At 50.8% G+C, this 24,353-nt stretch overlaps 1 protein-coding gene across 2 annotated transcripts in view; it reads right to left on the bottom strand.

The window, feature by feature from the left end:
- Positions 1-24,353, bottom strand: part of ANTXR2 (ANTXR cell adhesion molecule 2) — a 136,295-nt gene that overhangs the window by 61,923 nt on the left and 50,019 nt on the right. For both annotated transcript variants that reach the window (XM_077301081.1, XM_077301082.1), the window contains exon 10: positions 15,311-15,380. In XM_077301081.1, the coding sequence (XP_077157196.1) occupies positions 15,311-15,380 (70 nt within the window). The remainder of the gene's footprint in view (positions 1-15,310; positions 15,381-24,353) is intronic.

The following is a 24,353-nucleotide window of genomic DNA, read 5'->3' as shown; positions in this document are numbered from 1 at the left end:
GCTCATCCACTGTCACCTGCCACCCCCTTGAGCCTTCACAGAATCAGCCTGTCCGTCAGATGGCTCTCCAGCCTCTGTTTAAAAATGTCCAAAGATGGAGAACCCACCACCTCCCGAGGAAGCCTGTTCCACTGAGAAACCGCATGATCACGCCACTTCTGGGGTTTCTTGAAGCCTGAAGAATGTTTCAGGGGTTTCTCAATGTTAAAAAAAATGTTGAGAAACGGTATTCTAAGCCAGTGGTCCCCAACCTTTCCGAGGCTGGGGACCGTCAGGGCATCGGGCCGCGCCCCCGCGGACCGCGCCCGTGCGGGCCACGCCCACGGATCGGGCCGCGCCCGCGGGCCGCGCCCACGCCGCGCCCGCGGATCGGGCCGCACCCGAGCCGCGCCCGCGAGCCGCGCCCGGGCCGCGCCCACGGATCGGGCCGCGCCCACGGGCCGCGCCCGCGGATCGGGCCGAGCGGGCGTGGCCCGCACAGGCGCGGCCCGGCCCTGATTCCCTCTCCCCGCCTCCCGCAGTAAGAAGCTTCCCGGGCCGCAAGCTTGCGGCCTGGGAAGTTTTTTACTGCGGGGGCGGGGCGGGGAGAGGGAGCCGCGGCCCGGTGCCATGGCCTTTGCGGCCCGGCAGCGGGCCGCGGCCCGCAGGTTGGGGACCACTGTTCTAAGCCAAATCACTAGCCTCAATATCCCGGCTTCCTCTTAAAATCATTTTTTGCATTGATAGTCCTCTTGATACTTTGGGCTGATCCTGCATTGAGCAGGGGGTTGGACTAGATGGCCTGTATGGCCCCTTCCAACTCTATGATTCTATGATACAGATGTCCATGAAAACGTTATCTGTAGAGAGACCAAAGGGCCAAAATGCTTTTGGAGTTTTGCAAAATCCAAACTTCGCTTAAAAATTATCTACCCAAAGATACTCCTTCCAGTCTGGATCTCTCCATCCTTTCCTCTCTCAACTTCCAGCTGTCAAACTGAATGACAAAAATCCCCAGCAACAGGCTCACCGAGCACGTTATGTATCAAGACGGAGATCAAAATCTAAGGAAAGATTTCCTTCTTTGGATCTACAGCTGCGAGGAGGAGAAGACATGTGAGATTGACAGAGAAGACGCTGAACACCGAGGAGTGAAGCCATGTGAAACCTCTTCACAAAAATAAACATCGGCTCGGCTTCCCCACCCCACACACACACACACCCCAACCCATATCATCTCTGGAAATGTCATGTTTGAAAGATACGACTGACTCTTTTTATTTGTTTTGATGATCTCCTTGGAGTGGAGCCGTGGCACGCTTCACGTTAATTTAAATAAGCACCGCAAGATGGAGAAACCGGGCAGGGGAGGAGATACACTGACTGGGACTTCAGAAGTCTCAAAAGCTGCCGTGAAATGCCCCGGCATGGAGGGAAAATGCCATGGAACGATGACATATTCCCCCAAAGTTGGCAGAAATAGCCAGTTCATTAGGAATGAGGAAGGATAAAATAAGTACTGTCTACATCAGGGGTAGTCAAACTGCGGCCCTCCAGATGTCCATGGACTACAATTCCCATGAGAATTCCCTTGGGAATTGTAGTCCATGGACATCTGGAGGGCCGCAGTTTGACTACCCCTGGTCTACATATTGGGGACGGGGAGACAGTGTTTAGGCACCAAGTTGCCATAGCAATCCAAGATGGCTTCCAAGGTGGTGTTGCTGGCCACCAGCATCATAAAGAGGAAGAGGTGAAGGTTTTGATGTGCCGCCTGAAACCCCAGGGAGCGCTAGAAGAGACGAGGATGGCTGGTGGAAGAGGCCAAGGCTGCAGCCAGAGTGGCCGCTGTGAAGCCTCTGTGGGTGGAAGGAGTGGCCGCACGGCCTCCGTGGGTGGAGCCAGTGGTCATGAGTCCTTCATGAGCCGAGGCAGCGGTGACTGTAAACTGCTTTGAGACTGTAGTGAAAAGCAGGGTATAAAACCAACTCTTCCTCCTCTTCTTCTAAATATATTATTGATGTACTCCACAGCTGATTACGGATTTGGCTTCTGGGACTTCAAACTTTGGTGAGTCCTGATTCAGGATAAGCCCTTAGCAAGCACAATCAGTGGCCACTATCAATAAGCATCTAACCATCCTTTATTTTTTCAGCATTTTGCGTGTGTGTTTAATGCTTCGTACAGGAGAAGAAGGTGGCCTCTTGACACACGTCAACCCATCTTTGGCCTAAGACAGGCGTCCCCCCCCCCTTTTATGAAATACAGCTGACATTTCTGTCCACAGTCACCGATTTGCAAAGTACTCATTTGCTCCTTTCTTTACGAGCCTCCAGTAAAAGGCTGCCGTTTATGATCCCCCCCCCCTCTCTCTCTCTTTAGGTGGAAAAAAAAATTAAATAAAAGCCGTGAAAGACATTTGCGGGAAGCGATAAATAATTCACCTCCAATTCCCACGCAACGAAGATTAAACTGGCAACTGCTCAAAAAGTTATTAAAAGGATAGCGACTGAAGAGGTGTTTGGAAGTGGAGGGCCAGCTTCTCATTTATTTATTTATTATTATTATTTTAAAATAAAAAGTTTGCTCCGATAGGGAGAGGCAGCTTCAGGATTTGGGTGGGGGGGGTTCAATTTCAGAGATTGTAAAAATGGATAGAATTAGGCGATGCACACACACAAACACACACACCGCTTTATTTTATTCAATTATCATGGGAAAACGAGGAACATATTGCATGGGAACCACAGGCTACAACATGAATCATTCATGCAGCTGGAGGGTTGTTTGGAGGCCCAGCTAAGTCCGGCGAATACATACTGCAGGCAATTAGACTGCCTTGTGATCCATCACTCTGCCATTGAAAACTGGCCTTTCAGCCCATTGATACTGAACTACCGCCTTGCAAATTGGGGTCAAGTTTCACGGGATGCTGGGTCAGAGATCCCAATTTGTACCCCATTCTTAAAATGCGGCTCCATGGAGAGGCATGTGGATCAGGGCCGCGGCGTTGGGGTAGAAGGCTCAACCATTCTCCCCCAAAGTTTCTCTCCGCCCCAAGAAGCTACTAGCGCAACATGATAATTCCAGAAGGGCTGTGTTAGAACGTTCCAGCAAAAATAAACAGGGGACTGGTGGTACCTTAACAATTCTACAAAAATTGTGCCGGAGTAAGTTTTCATGGACTAGGGTTCACACTTCCGATGCCTGAGATAAGGATGGTATTTGTTGCACACATGTCTGTCTTATTTCTCTATGGCAGCCCTTCTCTATTTTTTTTACCATTGAGAAACCCCTGAAATGTTCTTCAGGCTTTGAGAAACCCAAGATGTGGTGCAATTGTGCAGAATATGGTAGAGAAGCATAGCTGTGGACACGCCCACCTGGGGCTCCTCCCCTTCCAATCCCCATCATTGGGCATTTGGGGAGGAGGGAATAGGTTGCTATCACCATATGTGGTCAATATCGGTTGATGAATGTTAAACAGGAGGGCAGGATGCTGTTCCCATTGGCTGCAGAGGAGAGGACACGCAGTAATGGGTTTAAACTACAAGTACAACGATATAGGCTAGATATCAGGGGAAAAAAATTCACAGTCAGAGTAGTTCAGCAGTGGAATAGGCTGCCTAAGGAGGTGGTGAGCTCCCCCTCACTGGCAGTCTTCGGGCAAAGGTTGGATACACACTTTTCTTGGATGCTTTAGGATGCTTAGGGCTGATCCTGCATTGAGCAGGGGGTTGGACTAGATGGCCTGTATGGCCCCTTCCAACTCTATGATTCTGTGATTCTATGAGTCTATGAAACAAATTTTAAAAATATATTTAAAATGAATTAACTTCCACCCATTCAAGAAGCCCTTCCAGGGCCATCAAGAAACCCCAGGTGTTGATGAAACCCTGGCTGAGAAAGCCTGCTCTTTGTCTATCTGCAGTTCAAAAAGAAAGGACCTCTACAGAGGCAACAAAACAGAGAGGCAGAGACATTTGGAGATGGGGCATGGTGAAGTCACCACACTGGAAGTGATGTCACCACGCTGAGTGACACTCAAGGAATTCCCTGAATATCTATGGTCTTTAATATAGAGATTTGGGAAATTCCTAGAGTGCTGCTCGACACGGTGACATCACTACTGGGCTTTCATGTGAATTGCATGTGAAAGAAGCCCTAGTAATTTTGAAGAGACTGCCTTGCCGATGTTCTGTTCTTTCAGTCAGACCAGTTTGGGGACTTCATGTTCCCATCTTAATTCATGTCCCACATTAATTCAGCACAGCATGAGAGCACAGCTCGAGAGCAACGTTCAAAGCGGAAATAGCAGATTTATTATTACTATACTAGTGGCAAAGCCCATGTGTTCAGGAATACAGCAGGTGCTAGATTGGGGGGTGTGTGGAAGAACTCTGCGGACAGCCTCCCCCTCCCCCCAGGACCTGGAAAACCTGCAGGCAGCTGTTTGGGAGCTCACCGGCAGGGGCAGCTCTCAAGTGGCAGGGATCTGCAGCCTCCGAGCCTCATAGAATAATGGAAGGGACCTCATGGGTCATCTAGTCCAACCCCCTGCACTATGCAGGACATTTCACATCCCAATTGCTCATCTACTGTAACCTGCCACCCCCTTGAACCTTCGCAGAATCAGCCTCAGAGGGAAATGGAAGGAGATGGGGATGGTCAGGGGTGGGGGACGGAAGGCAATTGGCTGGCTGCTGGACAGAAAGGCAAACCGGTTGGAGGAAGCACTCCGGGGTGGGACAGCTACCCTGAGTGGGTGTTAAGCACTGAGTGGCACTTAAGCCATGAGGCACGCTCCTCTCTGTATCCAGCTTGGGGTGGTGTACAACATATTCTTCTGCAACAGCATTAATATCGGAAATATAAAAAACTATAATTATAAATCATAGTAAAAACTCCATCCCAATGCATCATCTCAGTATATCCGGGTGACGTGGGGGTGTCCAGGGGGGGGGGTCTACAGTTCATCTGTGTGTCCTGACCTCAGCCACATGCACGGTGGAATATTTGCCATTTTGCAGACGCTGTGAACCTTTGATTGTCTCTGCGAGCAGCGTATTCCGCCAGGCTGGGCCCAGGGCCAAAAAGACCCTGACCCTGCTTGCACTCTTTTAGGGCCAGGGACGACCAGTATATTCATATTTGTAGATCTTAGAGTTCATCTGGAGGTATATCGGGAGAGGTGGCCCTAAGACACGCAGGGCCCAGACTGCACATGGCCTCAAAGTTTAAAACCAACGCCCTGAATTTGCTGGGAAATGGCAGCTATGCAAACTTAGCTCCAGGTTAACCATGGACTTCGGGGTATGGTAGAGGACAGGAAGGCCTGGAGGATCATTGTCCATGGGGTCGCGATGGGTCGGACACGACTTCGCACATAACAACAACAACAACCATGCTCTTTTGGGGGGAGATGAGAGCCCCGCCCACCCTGCTCCAAAATACCCACCCCTCAAGAACTAAGGCCTTTGCAAGTAACTTCAGGAGCCATAGTAGCCCACTGCCTCCTTTGGATCTTTCCTGGAATAAATAAATAACTTTTCTCAAAAGGAGGCAGGCCAATGTTTCTGAAAGCACGCTCAGCTCGACCATATGCCTGCTTAAATCATTTCTATCAAACAAGTTGCAGGGTTCATTTCAGTCCTGTTTTCCTTGCCTCCGCAACACGCAGACTGGTATTTATCCAATTTGTTCTCTCCTCCTTGCCAAATTGCAGGTTTGAGAGCTCAACTAGGGGGAAGGACAGCTGCGCTATTGTTGACCGTCTCACAAAAATGAAAAAGGGAAGGGGGGGGGAATGTTGCAGACGCAGCACAGAAGACCAGAAAAAGCCCCCGGCAGCTGCCTCGGTGTTCATTATGGAGCGGACACAGTTCAGAGATAAGTAGCCGATTCTGAAGTCCTCACTCAGTAATTTGGGCTGGGCAAATTCAATCCTTAAATTATGAACTCGCTTTTTTTTTGTGGAAACGAGGAACTGAACAAGCTGGCAAGTGGCGGTCCCCATCTTGTGCTCTTGTCCCTTCTAGCCAAACGCCCATAGACGTGCCCTTCTCCATGGTGGCCCCCGGCTTGTGCAATGGCCTTCCTGAGGAGTTCAGGAAGCCTCCCACTCACTTGGCTCACTTGGCTTTCTATTCCAGAGAGCTTTTCTACCCAGGCAATCGATGCACAAAGTTAACTAGAGAAATTATTAGGGACTCCGGCCTGTGCACAGCTTGCTGAAACTAGGATCCAACTATGGAATTTTGCACCATTTAATCTTCCCTTTCCTCTCCCCACAACAGACACCCTGTGAGAGAGGTGAGGCTGGGAGAGCCCTGATATTACTGCTCAGAACAGAAGAAGAGTTGGTTCTTATAGGCTGCTTTTCTCTACCTGATGGAGTCTCAAAGTGGCTTACAGTCGCCTTCCCTTTCCTCTCCCCACAACAGACACCCTGTGAGGTGGGTGAGGCTGAGAGAGCCCTGATATCACTGCTAGGTCAGAACAGCTTTATCAGTGCCGTGGCCAGCCCAAGGTCACCCAACTGGCTGCATGTGGGGGAGTGCAGAATCGAACCCGGCTTGCCAGATTAGAAGTCCGCACTCCTAACCACTACACCAAAACTGGGTTTATACCCCGCTTTTCACTGTCTGAAGGAGCCTCAAAGCAGCTTACTATCACCTTCCTTTCCTCTACCCACAAAAGACACCCAGTGAGATTGGTGCGGATGAGAGACCTTCTGACTCTACTTCTTTGTGAAAACAGCACTATCAGGTCTGTGACTAGCCCAAGGTCACCCAGCTGGCTGCGTGCGAACGAGGAGCAGGGGATCAAATCCAGCTCTCCAGATTAGAAGCCGCTGCTCTTAACCACGGCACCACGCTTGGTTTCAGTTCCATTCTCAAGACTTCCAATTGGTTCTACATCCCTGCTCCTATTGCTCTGTTCACTCAACACACCGTCCTTCAACGGTATCAACTCGCTCTGCGTAATCCACCTCGAGTCCAGGTGAGAAAGGGGGACTACAGATAACCTCCATCAACCAGCCCATCAAGAATCAGGCCACAACTTCCAAGGTGAACGCCGGATAAATCTATGTGCTGGTGGAGATGTTGTAAAGCAGGGGTAGTCAACCTGTGGTCCTCCAGATGTTCATGGACTACAATTCCCATGAGCCCCTGCCAGCATTTGCTGGCAGGGGCTCATGGGAATTGTAGTCCATAAACATCTGGAGGACCACAGGTTGACTACCCCTGTTGTAAAGGACTGGGTCTCAAGCTGGGGGTCGGGACCTAATTTTATAGTTGGGGGTCACCATCACATGCGGAACTGTATTAAAGGGTCGCGGCATCAGGAAGGTTGAGAGCCACTGCTGTAAAGCATCCTCTTTGCCAGTTTTAGCTCACGGGGAGAGGGGCGTTCTCTCTCGCTGGGCCACCCCGCTGCCATTCACAAGAATTCCCCAGCTGTTCCCGGCCGGGTGGCCATACATCAACCAAAGAAACAAGCCTCGAGGCAAGATGCAGGCGCTTTCAAAAGAAGGATGTTTCCAACCCCATCCCAGCCCCTTCAAATAATGAAACATCTGGGAGAGGGGTGAGCGCAAACACCCTTTGTGAGGCAGAAGTCATCCATCTCCCTCCGTCCAGGGGACACTGGGCTCTCTTTCGCCACCTGGGTGGCCTGCTCTATATTCCTCCCTCCGACCGCCTGGTCAAGCCCAAGGAGGGAAGAGTCCAGAGTTATTTCAAAGAACGTGATTTCCCCCATGCAGGCACTCCAGCCCCGCCTAGAGGGAGCACAATTGTCGGACGGCAAAGGAGGAGAGGCCGCACGAGATGGAGCGGACTAATGAGTCAGGGAACATGTCCGCAGATAACAGCTCGGAGACCGCTGCAGCTGGCGTGGAGGGCCGGTCCACCAGCATGCCGTTAATTATTGAAAGGAGAGGACAGGGGGAACCATTCGCACATCTGTCGCCCGGACCCAGGCACAACTGCCAGTCATTGTGGGACCAGATGTGTTTGTTCCAAACGTGTACTAACTAGCTTCTTAATGGTCCCGAGTCCTTAGCCAAAAGTTAATTAGGCAAACACACTCAGCACCCGTCACCTTGAAAGCCAGCTCCTTTTCCCTCACCCCCACCCCCACCCCCACCCCTTTCTTTCTCCTTCCAGGAAGAAAATGAAAGTAAGATCTTCGAAGGGAGCAAATGCTGGCAGGGGCTCATGGGAATTGTAGTCCATGAGCATCTGGAGGGCCACAGGTTGACTACCCCTGCTTTACAGGACGTCAGCACCACTCCCAATTTGTGCACTGCAGTGTTGAGTTTTGGGGAGCTCAGATATTTCGGAGTCCTTCACAAGCACCTTCTTAGAGGCTGGGGGGAGGGGGAGTTAAAAGATGCCATGAGCTGCTGGCTCATGGCCAAAAGGTTACTCCTCATTTCCTTATGATGTTGCCCAAAAATATCTCTACCAGCATTCTGCCTGAATTCTGCCTGAGAGCAGTTGGGCGCAGTGACAAAGAGCAGCATCCTCTATTCTGGAGAACTGAGTTTGATTCCCCACTCCTCCTTCTCCTCCTCCTTCTCCACATGTAGTCAGCTAGGTGACCTGTAGCCAGTCCCAGTTCTCTCAGAGCTCTCTCAGGTCCACCTAACTCACAGGGTGTCTGTTGTGGGGAGAGGAAGGGTAGGTGATTCTGAGCCACTTTGAGACTCCTTCGGTTAGTAAAAAGTGGGGTATAAACCCCCAGCTATTATTATTAATACGTTTCTATAATGCCCTCCCAATATGGCTCAGGGTGGTGTAGAAGATGGATTAAAATGAACAGTAAATTAAAAAACCAATACAGTACATTGACATTAACAACATAAAACAAAATAAAAATATAAGTGACAAATTAGCAGCCTTAAGCCATAGCAGCCTCCAGGTATTCACTGCCCCCAAAATCTCTGGACTAGGTGTCACTCAGTAGGGGTGTTTTGTAGGGGAGAGCCACAGATGTAGTAATTCCTGATAGTCCTTTGCTCCAGGCATCAGTCTAACCCCCTTTTAAAGCCAGCTTCCTTTAATCTTCGTTTGCTGAGGCTCCTCCTGGTAGTAAAAAAACCAGGATGCAAAAAAAACCCCTGTTTTTTGCTCAACAGGAAGAAAACAAAGAAGATTTGAAGACGTTTGAACTTGTGCAAAGGAAAACAAGAATGAGAGGATTTAAAAGATGGCTTAGATTTATGGAGGGGATGGGGAGTGTCGAAAAAAAGGACGTGAGGAGGGGGGAGAACTGGGTCATCCCATGCCAACCGCCCCCAGGAAGCGGTTTGGGTGAGACCGGCTTCATCTGACCTCCCCAGGAGGACAAACTTTTTCAGCAGCACACCGGCTCCTCTGCGTCCTCCTTGCCCAAGTTACGTCTTGGCTGTGTCTGCTTCATGCATCCTGACAGCCCGCCTCCAGTCCTCTTAAGCCGGATGCTGCTGGGACTCACTAATAAAAAAATGTGATTTCAAAATCAGCTCAGAGTAGTAACAGCAGAGCTGTCACCCATGTTGCTTCACAGCAGGAAGCGGCAGGCTGTTTTGCCCATAGAGCAGGGGTAGTCCACCTGTGGTCCTCCAGATGTCCATGGACTACAATTCCCCTGGGGGAAGAGCTCTGTCCCGCAGGCCCCGTGGAACCTAACAAGCTCCATCAGGGCTCCCAGCCCCTCTAGGAGTTCACTCCACCAAGCCAGGGCCAGGGCCAAAAAGGCCCCGGCCCTGGTCGAGGCCAGGCGAATGTCCCGGTGACCCAGGACAACTGGCACATTCATACTCACAGAGTGCAAGCCTCTGCGGGGGACACAAGCAGACAAGTGGTCCCCCAGACAAGTGGGACCCAGGCCACACATAGCCCCAAAACTCTGAACCCGATCCAGAAGCAGACTGGGTGTCTATAATTATTTCAGAACTTGCACCCAACTCAAAACCCCGAGTCCAGTCCTATGGCATGGATCGTCAGTTGTATAACAGGGACAGACAGTGGTAAAGCAGCTGACAGTTGTTTACATGCATCTCTTTCGTGAATTGGATTGTTGGCCCCTTCGGTTCCTTTGTGGTCATAAACTCATAAATCCCCTGCTGGCTTCCCGGCTCCCTTTGCATTCCAAAGCGTCTCTCCGCCAGTTCACCCTTATCACTTCCTGACCTTGCCGGACTCTGCAAAGTCTCAACTCTTGCAACTTTTAGATCAAAGAGTGTTCCCGCTTGCTCCCTTGAGAACTGTTACATTTTCCCTGTTGATGCCCGTTTGCCTTAGTCTCCTGAATAAAGATTCCTTTTGGATTTCACTACAACCGTTGTCTCGAGGGAGTGATTATCCTAGTGACTTTGCAGAGGTGTCTTCTGCCTGGTTCATGACATTGGCACCCTCGACAGAAATATGCCCCTGGAGTTCCCGTCCAATGGAAACCGGTGCTTTGCCAGCCGTACCGATTTATTCTAACAGTGTGTTGCCTTCCCCTTGTCAGCAGGCTTGCGCTGACCAGCGATGGGCCCTGTTTCTTGTCTCCTTCACATGCCTGAAATTCCTCACGGCTTTCGGGGCTGTAAAAGCAGCTTGCCGATAAACTACTTCTCTGCAATGTTCGAAATGCCACAGGGGAAGGGGAGAGGCAAGCTCGGCTGACAGTTGCCCAGCTAGCAACCCAAGTTCGTTCCACTCAATGAGAATTAACGGGAAATCGGGGTCAATGGCACGAGCCTTGCTGATGGAGCGCCAGAATTTCAGCTCCGTGGACTGGCTTTCTGAGCTGTCAGTCTCCCAGAGTCCTGCACCCTGCTTACGTCTATGCCAAAAAACACTTGTCGTTTTTAAGCTCCGTCCCCCAAAGGGAGATTGGGAAGTCCAGCATACATTCCAAGCAGAATTGGGGCACATTAATGCCAGTATGAAAAACAACCGGCATTAGAGATCACTTTTCTGCAAGGAAGTGTCCCCAAAAAACATTCAGCGGTCAACAGCTTTGCATTTTTTGATATCTCGCCTGCCGCGGTGACATTTCACAGACCCAGCAGGCACCTCCCAGTAGGATAAAAATGCAGTGCGTTTGGGTCATTTGCACCGAGGTTTAAACACAGCGATAAATATTCTGCACACTGTGCGTGTCCATTTGGCAGGGTGCGCCGAAGAATCATCTCAAGGGTTGAAAAAGAGGAGAAGGAGCCAACCTTGAGGTCATCTGTTGCATGGCTGGGTTGTTTCAGAGGTCTGAGGCTTTTCTTTGAAACCAGCAGTTCCCAAAGTGGGTGGTACTCCCCACCCCACCTGCCAGGAGGGGTAGAAGAATCCAGGGGAGCAGTGAGGAAGTATTAACCCTTCCCTAGCGAGAGACTTTCCAAGGTGGCTTGCTCTTGCCTGCCTCTGGGCAGTAATGACCCTGAACTTCCTTGGGGGTCTCCCATCCCACTGCTGACCAAGGTCAACCCTGCTTAGGTTTCCTGAAGACAACGACAGCTTCAGAAGGTGGGCGGGGGTGGGATACTATTCCTGCTGAGCTCCTTCCCCTCCCCAGACTCTGCACTTCTCAGGTTCCACCCCAAATCTCCAGGGATTTCCTAACCCAGGATTGGCAACCTGTCCCCAAAACATCTTTGGGAGGCTAGAAAAGCCTACTCCTGCTTGCTCTTGGCCACCAGATTTTCCATTGCTTGCTGCTCTAGGAGAGCAAGTTCGCTGTAGTGGTTAGGAGTAGGGACTTCTAATCTGGCACGCCGGGTTCGATTCCCTGCTCCCCCACATGCAGCCAGCTGGGTGACCTTGGGCTCGCCACGGCACTGAGAAAACTGTTCTGACCGAACAGTGATATCAGGGCTCTCTCAGCCTCACCCACCTCACAGGGTGTCTGTTGTGGGGGGAGGAAAGGGAAGGCGACTGTAAGCCGCTTTGAGCCTCCTTCGGGTAGGGAAAAGCGGCATATAAGAACTAACTCTACTTCTTCTTCTTCTCTCTCTCTCTCTCTCTCTCACACACACACATTCTTTCCTCGATTGTTTTTTCCCCAATGAGGATCCAAAGTGACTTTTACAAATGACTTTTACAAAGAACTTATATATATATATATTGTTCCCAGACTTAAATATGGCTGCTACACAACAACAACAAATAAAGTGTACACAAATTAATGTGTTTTGAATTTGCAGTAGGCCTAACACTAGGAAAGAGGCGGGCGTTCGTATCTCAGGAGGCCCTAGAGGGGTGGCCTGGGAGCCGAATGGGTGGCTGCCTGAAAAATCTTGGGAACCCAGTGCTAAGTAATATTACCTAATTTGGATTCCGCTACCTCTTCTTAATGCATCACCTAAACTTCGGCCTCATGATGCCTTCCCTCTGCTCTGGGCCTACGGAAGGAACATTTGGGACTTCAGAAGCATCTGATCGTATTGATCAGGGGTAGTCAAACTGCGGCCCTCCAGATGTCCATGGACTACAATTCCCAGGAGCCCCCTGCCAGCGAACGCTGGCAGGGGGCTCCTGGGAATTGTAGTCCATGGACATCTGGAGGGCCGCAGTTTGACTACCCCTGGTATTGATGGTTTTGTATTGGCAGCTGGAGGTTAAGGCGGTCTCAGTCGTGGTACTGGCAGTCTTCAAGCAAAGGTTGGATACACACTTTTCTTGGATGCTTTAGGATGCTTAGGGCTCATCCTGCGTTGAGCAGGGGGTTGGACTAGATGGCCTGTATGGCCCGTTCCAACTCTATGATTCTATGATTCTATGATTCTACTCGCAGAAAGCCAAAGATGCAACCAAATTATCCGTTCGACTCAGCACAATCGTTATCTATCCAAATCTGCTTAGCCCATTACAAATATGCAGATACCTCACCAGGACCTGGAAAATGTGTACCGCCTTCTCCTCTCCTTTTGTAGGCCTGTACTCCCTTATGAACCCGCTCGACGTCTATGGTCATCGCCTCTGCTTTGTATGTTCCAGCTTTCTGAGATTAGCCACATGGCAATTTGGGAGAAGGCTGTCTCAGTCGTGGTCCCGAAATGCTAGAAGACTCTCTGACAGAACCATTACCCTCCTCCAAGGATCAAGTGACCCTGAAATTCTTTTCATGCTGCCTTCTGCCTCTTTCAACAGCCACATGAGTTCTCCTTCCCGGAGCAGATTTAAGCGGGAGGACATCTTCCCCAAGTACCCAAGAAACTAAGCCTAAACAAAAGTGATCCCAAAAGCCCAAGGCACTGGGGAATGTAGGAGAAATTAAAGGAGGGATTAGCTGCAGAATCTACAGACGTGAACTTTGGCCAGGACCGGTGACACTACGAATGAGGCCTGGGCCATCTTTCGAGCTGTGCTGTGAGAATTCTGCCTCAGATGCAGTACTGGTGCCTGGATTTGTTGCCACACGCTGAGCAAGACTATCTATCTTGACGCATGATTTTTATAATAGCTCTCAAGTGTCGGTGATAACCGAGCATGCTTAACCACAAGCCCCAAGACAATCCAGGAGAAAGCGTATCGCATGCCCTATATTGTTGTGCGTGTGCAAAAAAAAATAAAATAGCTAATTTGAGCACAGCTTAAAAAGAAGCCAGAATTTCCCAGGGTTAAATGAACTGGCTGACGATTCATTTGGAAGGCACCGTTCAAATCTGTCCCGTCACACTTGACTATTTAAAGCTCATTTCCAATACAGTGAATTTCTCTAGAGCAGGGGTAGTCAACCTGTGGTCCTCCAGATGTCCATGGACTACAATTCCCATGAGCTCATGGGAATTGTAGTCCATGGACATCTGGAGGACCACAGGTTGACTACCCCTGCTCTAGAGGATTTGCACAAAGGAAGTGGGCAGGAAGAGCTTGGGGAGGGGGTCAGTTCCTCCTCTCAAGATCTAAGTCTGCCTGTTTAACAATCTAGTTTTTGCAGCGTGGATAGTATGTCCTATACCGGTTTTCGTTGTTGCAATTTTTCTAGTTTTGTCTCAGCTTGGCGTCTCAGCAAGAAAAGTAGCCAGCAAGCCAATGACTTAAGTTTACAAGATGGCTAGTTAGCATTTTTCAAGCTCCTGAAAGCAGAGGTGAGCCATTTTTATCAAGAAAGTTACAGGCATCAGCATCCAGCCATGTTTGTTACAGTTGGTATGCTCATGGGAGAGGGATGGAGCGCCGACTTCTAACCTGGCGAGCCGAGTTTGATTCCTCGCTCCTCCTCCTCCTCCACCCAGCCAGATGGGTGACTTTGGGCTTGCTACAACACTAATAAAGCTGTTCTGGCCAAGCAGGAATCTCAGGGCTGTCTCAGCCTCACCCCCCTCCCAGGGTGTCTGTTGTAGGGAGAGGAAAGGGAAGGCGAATGTAAGCTGCTTTGAGACTCCTTCGGGTAGAGAAAAGCAGCATCTAAGAACCAACTCTTCTTCTTGTTCAGTAATATAAGGGCTCTCTCAGCCTCACCTCCCTCACAGGGTGTCTTTTGTAGGGAGAGGAAAGGGAAGGCGACTGTAAGCTGCTTTGAGACTCAAGGCAGGGAAAAGCAGGGTCTAAAACCCAACTCTTCTTCTTCATCATCTACAACAGTGTCCTTTGAGGCGTGGGGTCTGGTGGTTGGTGGTCACACCTGGACAAATCTTCGCCACCACCCACCACCCAAAAAGGCTTCACCCCCTCAGTAAATGATGGTTTTATCGAGATATTATATTTTGATCTCTCCCTTTCCCTCAGGTGCTCAGGATAGCAAACCCAGTTCCTTTTATCTTCACAGTCCCAGGAGGTAGGACATGCTAACAGCTCATGCATAACCTAAGGCCCCAAGGTACACTTCATGGCCAAGTGGGGATTTGTACCTGGGTCCCCCTGGTTATAATCTGATACCTTACCCCATGGACCTCACTAGACATCCTACAATAATATTCTACACATTCCTTTTAGCATGTCTTCTCACTCAGGGGTAGTCAACCTGTGGTCCTCCAGATGTCCATGGACTACAATTCCCATGAGCCCCTGCCAGCTGGCAGGGGCTCATGGGAATTGTAGTCCATGGACATCTGGAGGACCACAGGTTGACTACCCCTGATCTTACTAGCGCAACAGACACTCATGCAAAGTGACCCAGTAACACCGAATGAGACACAGGGGTAAACAAAATCGCATACACACACATCTCAGTGGGGATGGATAGACGTCTGACCAGAGACTCATGCAGACACACACCAGGCATCCTCCTCTAGGTACAGTTAGTTCGGGCTGGCAAGAGCTTGGATTTTTTTAGGTAATTGCTCACAGCCCTGTTTGGAGGTCTCTCATCACACATTAACGTGGGCCAGCGTAGTCGCTGGGTTTCAAATACTTACTCGCCAACTTCATTTAGAACGGGTGCTGGGCAGAGCATATAATTAGATTCCACCTTTATGGGCTTTACATCTGAAAAACAAAGCATCGCACAATCTTAAGGCACTGCGTGATTTCGCCAGATGAGAAGCTGCACCTTGAAGATGACAGGGCAAAGGTCAGGGGGACGACCCTTGCCTGGCATTTAGCGGTCGGGGCTGCTCCATACCTCCGCAGAAACAGGTTTTGCATAGGGAATGTAGCAGATTTCAACTTTTTAAAAGAAATGTATTTCTAAGCCTGTTAGAATGCAGCAGTAGAGTGGTATTTTCCTCCGTGTTGGGTATTTTTATAGTCTTTTAACGGGGGTTTAATGGGGGATTTTAAGACTATTGTTACCCGCCAGGAGCCTGTAGGGAATGGCAGGAAATAAATCGAATAATAATAATAATAATAATAATAATAATAATAATAATAATAATAATAATAATAATAATAATAATAATAATAATAATAATGTTGATAGAGGGCACTGCTCCCAGTAAGAAGTAAACCTCTGGCCCATGAGAAAGGGGTCTTCCATTTCTCGTCTGGGTAGACTTCCAGAGATATCATCACTCCCATACCCAAGACTGAAATCCCACTCCCATACCCAAGACAGGGCGGGCAGTTGCCCTGCCGGTCCCCAGCCTCAAAAAGGTTGGGGACCACTGCATTAAACTATTACAAACTACAGGTAGTAGATTCCAGATTATTTTTATTATTATTTTTAATTATTATTCAATTTATTTCCTGCCACTTCCAAAGCTGGCTTGTGGCGGGCTACAATTTCCAATATAAAAACCCCAATTAAAACTGCATTAAAAAGCATACAAATTATGGACATGGCGGAAACCCACCCACCCATCTCTACTACCTGAGGGGCGAGGAAGGCCCTGCACTCAGAACAGCAGCCCTTGGGCCAGGCTTGCTGACCCGGAATGCTTTACAACTGGCAAGGCAAAGATGAATGAACCCAATCTGGCTTCTCTTTTTCTCTCTTCCTCTTGTCGAGATCACTGGGAGCAACACCAGTATCAAGTATGGAACAGGACGGTTGCCAGGCAGCAAGGGCATTTCCCGACTATCTTCTTCTAAGAAGGAAAGACGATACACAAGCGAAAAGGAAACCAAAAGATACCCAGTACCCGACTTAGAAGAATCTCTTCCATACTACGACCAAGCATGAACTCAGCGGGTTAAAAGGATAAAATGGTGGGAGTCTATGAACTGAAATGAATTGAAGACTCCAAGTGATATTTAATACTAGTAAAAAAGCCCATTGTATGAAGAAGACAATGGGCGCTAGCAGGTGGGGACCAGAGCGAGCGGCAGGCGAGGGACAGAGCGAGGGACAGGCTACCTGAAAGAGGAGGCGGGAGTCCCAGGTGTGGTGCGCTGGGCTGTGGCGGCTCCTCTGCATTTTTTTGTTCTTCTGCGGCTTTCCCGGCGGCTCCATTGTGTTCTGGGGCCATGAGGGCAGGGAGCACCCAGCAGCTGTGCTGTGGGCGGCTGCCGGGGCTCCCAGGGCGCCGGCTTGAAGCGGCGAAAGGCTCCTACCGGGTTTTTTTCCTGCTGGCTCTCGGCTTGGAGCTGCGAAAGGCTCCTACAGGGTTTTTTTTTCTGCTGGCTCTCGGGTTGGGGCTGCGAAAGGCTCCTACAGGGTTTTTTTTTCTGCTGGCTCTCGGCTTGGGGCTGCGAAAGGCTCCTACAGGGTTTTTTTTCTGCTGGCTCTCGGCTTGGAGCTGCGAAAGGCTCCTACAGGGTTAATGTTTTTCTGCTGGCTCTCCTGGGCTTGGGGCTGCGAAAGGCTCCTACAGGGTTTTTTTTCTGCTGGCTCTCGGCTTGGAGCTGCGAAAGGCTCCTACAGGATTTTTTTTTCTGCTGGCTCTCGGCTTGGGGCTGCGAAAGGCTCCTACAGGGTTTTTTTTTCTGCTGGCTCTCGGCTTGGGGCTGCGAAAGGCTCCTACAGGGTTTTTTTTTCTGCTGGCTCTCGGCTTGGGGCTGCGAAAGGCTCCTACAGGGTTTTTTTTTCTGCTGGCTCTCGGCTTGGGGCTGCGAAAGGCTCCTACAGGGTTTTTTTTTCTGCTGGCTCTCGGCTTGGGGCTGCGAAAGGCTCCTACAGGGTTAATGTTTTTCTGCTGGCTCTCGTGGGCTTGGAGCTGCTAAAGGCTCCTACAGGGTTTTTTTTTCTGCTGGCTCTCGGCTTGGGGCTGCGAAAGGCTCCTACAGGGTTTTTTTTTCTGCTGGCTCTCGGCTTGGAGCTGCGAAAGGCTCCTACAGGGTTTTTTTTTCTGCTGGCTCTCGGCTTGGGGCTGCGAAAGGCTCCTACAGGGTTTTTTTTTCTGCTGGCTCTCGGCTTGGGGCTGCGAAAGGCTCCTACAGGGTTTTTTTTTCTGCTGGCTCTCGGCTTGGGGCTGCGAAAGGCTCCTACAGGGTTTTTTTTTCTGCTGGCTCTCGGCTTGGGGCTGCGAAAGGCTCCTACAGGGTTTTTTTTTCTGCTGGCTCTCGGCTTGGGGCTGCGAAAGGCTCCTACAGGGTTAATGTTTTTCTGCTGGCTCTCGTGGGCTTGGAGCTGCTAAAGGCTCCTACAGGGTTTTTTTTCTGCTGGCTCTCGGCTTGGGGCTGCGAAAGGCTCCTACAGGGTTTTTTTTTCTGCTGGCTCTCGGCTTGGAGCTGCGAAAGGCTCCTACAGGGTTTTTTTTTCTGCTGGCTCTCGGCTTGGGGCTGCGAAAGGCTCCTACAGGGTTTTTTTTTCTGCTGGCTCTCGGCTTGGGGCTGCGAAAGGCTCCTACAGGGTTTTTTTTCTGCTGGCTCTCGGCTTGGAGCTGCGAAAGGCTCCTACAGGGTTAATGTTTTTCTGCTGGCTCTCGTGGGCGTGCCGGCTTGGGGCTGCGAAAGGCTCCTACAGGGTTTTTTTTCTGCTGGCTCTCGGCTTGGGGCTGCGAAAGGCTCCTACAGGGTTAATGTTTTTCTGCTGGCTCTCGTGGGCGTGCCGGCTTGGGGCTGCGAAAGGCTCCTACAGGGTTTTTTTTTCTGCTGGCTCTCGGCTTGGGGCTGCGAAAGGCTCCTACAGGGTTTTTTTTTCTGCTGGCTCTCGGCTTGGGGCTGCGAAAGGCTCCTACAGGGTTTTTTTTTCTGCTGGCTCTCGGCTTGGGGCTGCGAAAGGCTCCTACAGGGTTTTTTTTCTGCTGGCTCTCGGCTTGGGGCTGCGAAAGGCTCCTACAGGGTTAATGTTTTTCTGCTGGCTCTCGTGGGCGTGCCGGCTTGGGGCTGCGAAAGGCTCCTACAGGGTTTTTTTTTCTGCAGGCTCTCGGCTTGGGGCTGCGAAAGGCTCCTACAGGGTTTTTTTTTCTGCTGGCTCTCGGCTTGGGGCTGCGAAAGGCTCCTACAGGGTTAATGTTTTTCTGCTGGCTCTCGTGGGCGTGCCGGCTTGGAGCTGCTAAAGGCTCCTACAGGGTTTTTTTTCTGCTGGCTCTCGGCTTGGGGCTGCGAAAGGCTCCTACAGGGTTTTTTTCTCTGCTGGCTCTCGGCTTGGGGCTGCGAAAGGCTCCTACAGGGTTAATGTTTTTCTGCTGGCTCTCGTGGGCGTGCCGGCTTGGAGCTGCTAAAGGCTCCTACAGGGTTTTTTTTCTGCTGGCTCTCGGCTTGGGGCTGCGAAAGGCTCCTACAGGGTTTTTTTTTCTGCTGGCTCTCGGCTTGGGGCTGCGAAAGGCTCCTACAGGGTTTTTTTTCTGCTGGCTCTCGGCTTGGGGCTGCGAAAGGCTCCTACAGGGTTAATGTTTTTCTGCTGGCTCTCGTGGGCGTGCCGGCTTGGGGCTGCGAAAGGCTCCTACAGGGTTTTTTTTTCTGCAGGCTCTCGGCTTGGGGCTGCGAAAGGCTCCTACAGGGTTTTTTTTTCTGCTGGCTCTCGGCTTGGGGCTGCGAAAGGCTCCTACAGGGTTAATGTTTTTCTGCTGGCTCTCGTGGGCGTGCCGGCTTGGAGCTGCTAAAGGCTCCTACAGGGTTTTTTTTCTGCTGGCTCTCGGCTTGGGGCTGCGAAAGGCTCCTACAGGGTTTTTTTCTCTGCTGGCTCTCGGCTTGGGGCTGCGAAAGGCTCCTACAGGGTTAATGTTTTTCTGCTGGCTCTCGTGGGCGTGCCGGCTTGGAGCTGCTAAAGGCTCCTACAGGGTTTTTTTTTCTGCTGGCTCTCGGCTTGGGGCTGCGAAAGGCTCCTACAGGGTTTTTTTCTCTGCTGGCTCTCGGCTTGGGGCTGCGAAAGGCTCCTACAGGGTTAATGTTTTTCTGCTGGCTCTCGTGGGCTTGGAGCTGCTAAAGGCTCCTACAGGGTTTTTTTTCTGCTGGCTCTCGGCTTGGGGCTGCGAAAGGCTCCTACAGGGTTTTTTTTTCTGCTGGCTCTCGGCTTGGGGCTGCGAAAGGCTCCTACAGGGTTAATGTTTTTCTGCTGGCTCTCGTGGGCGTGCCGGCTTGGAGCTGCGAAAGGCTCCTACAGGGGTGTTTTTTTTTTCCCTACAGGGGTGTTTTTTTTTTCTCTTCAGCTTCTCGCCGGCTGGAGTCTCGTCAGGCCGGGAGCAACTGCGAGCCGCGCTGCGCGCGGCTCGCAGTTGCTGGGGCTGGGAATCGGAGGCTTCCCTTCCCCCCCCCCACCCATCCACCCCCCCGAGGCTCTCTGGAGCCTTCTGCCGCCGGCCGCAGCGGGCTCACAGCGTCTACGACGCTGTGAGGCCGCTGCGGCCGGCGGCAGAAGGCTTCCCTTCCCCCCCCGCCACCCATCCACCCCCCCGAGGCTCTCTGGAGCCTTCTCTCGGTCCGCGGAGCGGGCTCGCAGCGTCCACAACGCTGCGAGGCCGCTCCGCCGGCCGAGAGAAGGCTTCCTGGCCCACCCCACAGCCGAGGCTCTCACCAGGCGGGCCGCCATTTTCCGAGCGAGTGAAGCAGGCAATGGGGAGCCGCGCTTCGCGCGGCTCCCCATTGTCTGCTTGGGGCGGGATTGACACTCGGAGGGGCCAATCAGGAGCCGCTTCGCGGCTCCTGATTGGCCCCCCCCCGAGTTTTTATCCCGGACCGGTCCCGCCCTAACTCCTCCCCACTACCCCTTACTCCTTTATACAGTCCGTGGCGCCCGTGGCGCCACGGGCTGTTTACAGATGTTTCGTTTAAATGTAGTCTAAAGGCATGTTTTAATTTGTATAATCATTAAGAAAACAAAATTAAGAAATAATAATAATAATAATAATAAAAGAACTGGCATTGCGAGCACACGGCCAACTCACTGTCCACTTCCAAAGCCACGGGTAGGATACAGCTTCCCAGGGCTCTCAGCATGGCTTGCAAAGTTGATTTTGAACAATGCTACCTGCTCAAACAGTGAAATTCTCATCCTTCGAATTCTGTGAAATCAATGGGCTCGGAGCCATGTACCTCTTTCCCTACGCTTAGCATATGTTATCTCGTAAGCCCTACTAATAACAACTATAGGGCCCAGAGTGCAGTGGGGAAGCAGCGGGTGAGAGAGAATGGCCATCTTCGGGGAGGGGTCTGCCTTCTGATATTAGGCAATTGGCACTGTGGGAGAGGGCCTTCTCCGTCATGGCACCAAGACCCTGGAATTCTCTCCCCAGGGAAAGTCAGATGTGTCCCTCTACCGCTGGAAAACACTTTTTTGTTCTGTTTGGTCTTTTCTCCATTAACTTTTATTGGCCTTCCTCCGCCATCAGGTGAAGACTTTTTTGTTCTGATTGGCCTTCCCCCTCCTTAACCTTTACTGGCCTTCCTCCGCCATCAGGTGAAGACTTTTTTGTTCTGATTGGCCTTCCCCCTCCTTAACTTTTATTGGCCTTCCTCCGCCATCAGGTGAAGACTTTTTTGTTCTGATTGGCCTTCCCCCTCCTTAACCTTTACTGGCCTTCCTCCGCCATCAGGTGAAGACTTTTTTGTTCTGATTGGCCTTCCCCCTCCTTAACTTTTATTGGCCTTCCTCCGCCATCAGGTGAAGACTTTTTTGTTCTGATTGGCCTTCCCCCTCCTTAACCTTTACTGGCCTTCCTCCGCCATCAGGTGAAGACTTTTTTGTTCTGATTGGCCTTCCCCCTCCTTAACTTTTATTGGCCTTCCTCCGCCATCAGGTGAAGACTTTTTTGTTCTGATTGGCCTTCCCCCTCCTTAACCTTTACTGGCCTTCCTCCGCCATCAGGTGAAGACTTTTTTGTTCTGATTGGCCTTCCCCCTCCTTAACCTTTATTGGCCTTCCTCCGCCATCAGGTGGACTTTTTTGTTCTGATTGGCCTTCCCCCTCCTTAACTTTTATTGGCCTTCCTCCGCCATCAGGTGAAGACTTTTTTGTTCTGATTGGCCTTCCCCCTCCTTAACCTTTACTGGCCTTCCTCCGCCATCAGGTGAAGACTTTTTTGTTCTGATTGGCCTTCCCCCTCCTTAACTTTTATTGGCCTTCCTCCGCCATCAGGTGAAGACTTTTTTGTTCTGATTGGCCTTCCCCCTCCTTAACCTTTACTGGCCTTCCTCCGCCATCAGGTGAAGACTTTTTTGTTCTGATTGGCCTTCCCCCTCCTTAACCTTTATTGGCCTTCCTCCGCCATCAGGTGAAGACTTTTTTGTTCTGATTGGCCTTCCCCCTCCTTAACTTTTATTGGCCTTCCTCCGCCATCAGGTGAAGACTTTTTTGTTCTGATTGGCTTTCCCCGTCCTTAACTTTTATTGGCCTTCCTCCGCCATCAGGTGAAGACTTTTTTGTTCTGATTGGCCTTCCCCCTCCTTAACCTTTACTGGCCTTCCTCCGCCATCAGGTGAAGACTTTTTTGTTCTGATTGGCCTTCCCCCTCCTTAACTTTTACTGGCCTTCCTCCGCCATCAGGTGAAGACTTTTTTGTTCTGATTGGCCTTCCCCCTCCTTAACTTTTACTGGCCTTCCTCCGCCAGCAGGTAAACACTTTTGTTCTGTTTGGCATTCCCCCCAGTGATCCCTCCTTCCCAAACTATGTTTTAATTGCTGTTTATATGTCTTTTTATGGATTTAAGGGCTGCTTTTAATTTGTTTTAAAGATGCGTATTTCCAGAGTGGGTTGATCTGGCTTCATCATGCACAGTTATAAACCTTCGCTGCCTTGCCAGCATTTGTGAGGGCAGAAAGACAGGATATAAAGGGAAAGATACCTAGTAAGTTCATGGGAGGGAAGGGATTCTGCCACTTCCAATGGAGGAAGGGCCATTCGGGTGGAAGAAAACTTCCACTTTTGCCAAGGATGCCAACCAGGGCTTTTCTAATTCATACCTCAGTTCTCAAGTCAATCCCCTGCAGAGTAATCTCAGCCCAGTGATTTCAACGCTCTTGAACTGACCCATCCCTGAACAAGGTTGTACTACAAATCCCTTAACCACTCTGCTGTGCCAGGCCACATACTTCTACAGAAATAATACGCAAGAAGAGGATTGCTTTTTAAAGTACTCATTCTTTCTAGAGTTTCTCCGATAACCCAGTGCTGCAAAGATATCCAAATAAGGACAACACACCCAATCCTCAAGATAACAGTCCACATAACGAAACATACTAGGAAAAAAGGCACGCAGAGAAAATGCAAGGGAGGTTGACCGGTTTTGCAACAACAGACTCCGGAGAACCAGGTTTGATTCCCCACTCCCCCTCTCCATGGCTGGAGCAGGAGTGGGGAATCAGAACCAGTTCTCCAGATTGGAGCCTGCCACTCTTAACTACTGCACCAGGGGTAGTCAACCTGTGGTCCTCCAGATGTCCATGGACTACAGTTCCCATGAGCCCCTGCCAGCAAACGCTGGCAGGGGCTCATGGGAGCTGTAGTCCATGGACATCTGGGGGACCACAGGTTGACTACCCCTGTACTACACAACCCTGGCTTTTGCATGGTGCCTGAAGAGTCACAAGGGCTAGGGTAAGGGGCTACGGTACCCTTCCACTCATGCTATAAAATATTCCCAGCTCTCTTTCCACCGGATTGCCGCAGCTCTTAGGCAACTTCCAGAGCCATCCTGAGGACCCTCTCCTGTGAATGAACCCTGCTGAACGGCCTTGAGTAGGATTCTGAGTAGACCGGCTTAAGACTGCGGTCCCCGTCATTCCTTCTGGCTGCCTCCCGCTTTTAATAAAGGAAACCAGGTCCCTTTCACCAACGGCTGTAAGATGGAAATCAACAGGCTCACGAGGCGTGAATGTTTCCTTTTGTGAGCAAGTACATTCTGCACCAACTGCTAGCTCCAGATCTGCTGCTAGCAGTAACAGAGTGGGTTAGCATGCGTCCATATGCTTTTGTCTTAAACGCTCTCGTTTTTTAGAGAGGGGGCGAGGGAGGGGAGGCTGGTCTTCTGCTGTTGTCTTTGGCAGGTTTCCGTCCCACCATTTGGCAACAGGGTTCTTTCCCCCCCCTTCCCCCTCCCTGCAAAAGGTTAAGAGGGGCGGAAGAATAACTCAGCCAAGGGCAATACTCAAGGGACACCCACACAGACGACATCTGCACCCTGCAGAAGAATGCCTCGGGTGCAAATCAGGTCAACCGGTCACGGTCTTCAGCTTGTGCCCAGTATCCAAAGTGGGGTGGGGGATTCGGACCGTGTGGGGGGCAATGTGGGGCAGCATTGGTAGAAATGGCTGGTTCAAGGCATTACTGTGTCCTTGGTAAAAAACTGATTGGGTTATTAAAGTCAGAATAAGGACACAAGAACAGCCCTGCTGGATCAGTCCAATTAGTACATCTGGCTCATTGTGGAGGACCCACATCCAGACCCGTGCTGAGGCTGCTGCACTGTTACCAGTTCTGGCCCGGATCAACTTCAAGGCTTTGGTTTTGACCTTTAAGGCCATCTGTGGCTTGGGCCTTGCTTATCTTGTCTGCTTATGCCCCCCACAGGGCAATCCACTCTGTGGGTATTAATCTAGCCCCAGAGATATGCCTGGCATTGAGCCGGGCCAGGGTCTTTTCAGTCCTAGCCCCGACCTGGTAGAATGAGCTCCCAGGAGAGCTGAGGGCCCTGACAGCGCTG

Source organism: Paroedura picta, chromosome 10, assembly GCF_049243985.1.
Source record: "Paroedura picta isolate Pp20150507F chromosome 10, Ppicta_v3.0, whole genome shotgun sequence".
In the NCBI taxonomy this organism is placed as follows: Eukaryota; Metazoa; Chordata; class Lepidosauria; order Squamata; family Gekkonidae; genus Paroedura; species Paroedura picta.
This window is presented reverse-complemented; position numbering and strand designations above follow the sequence as displayed.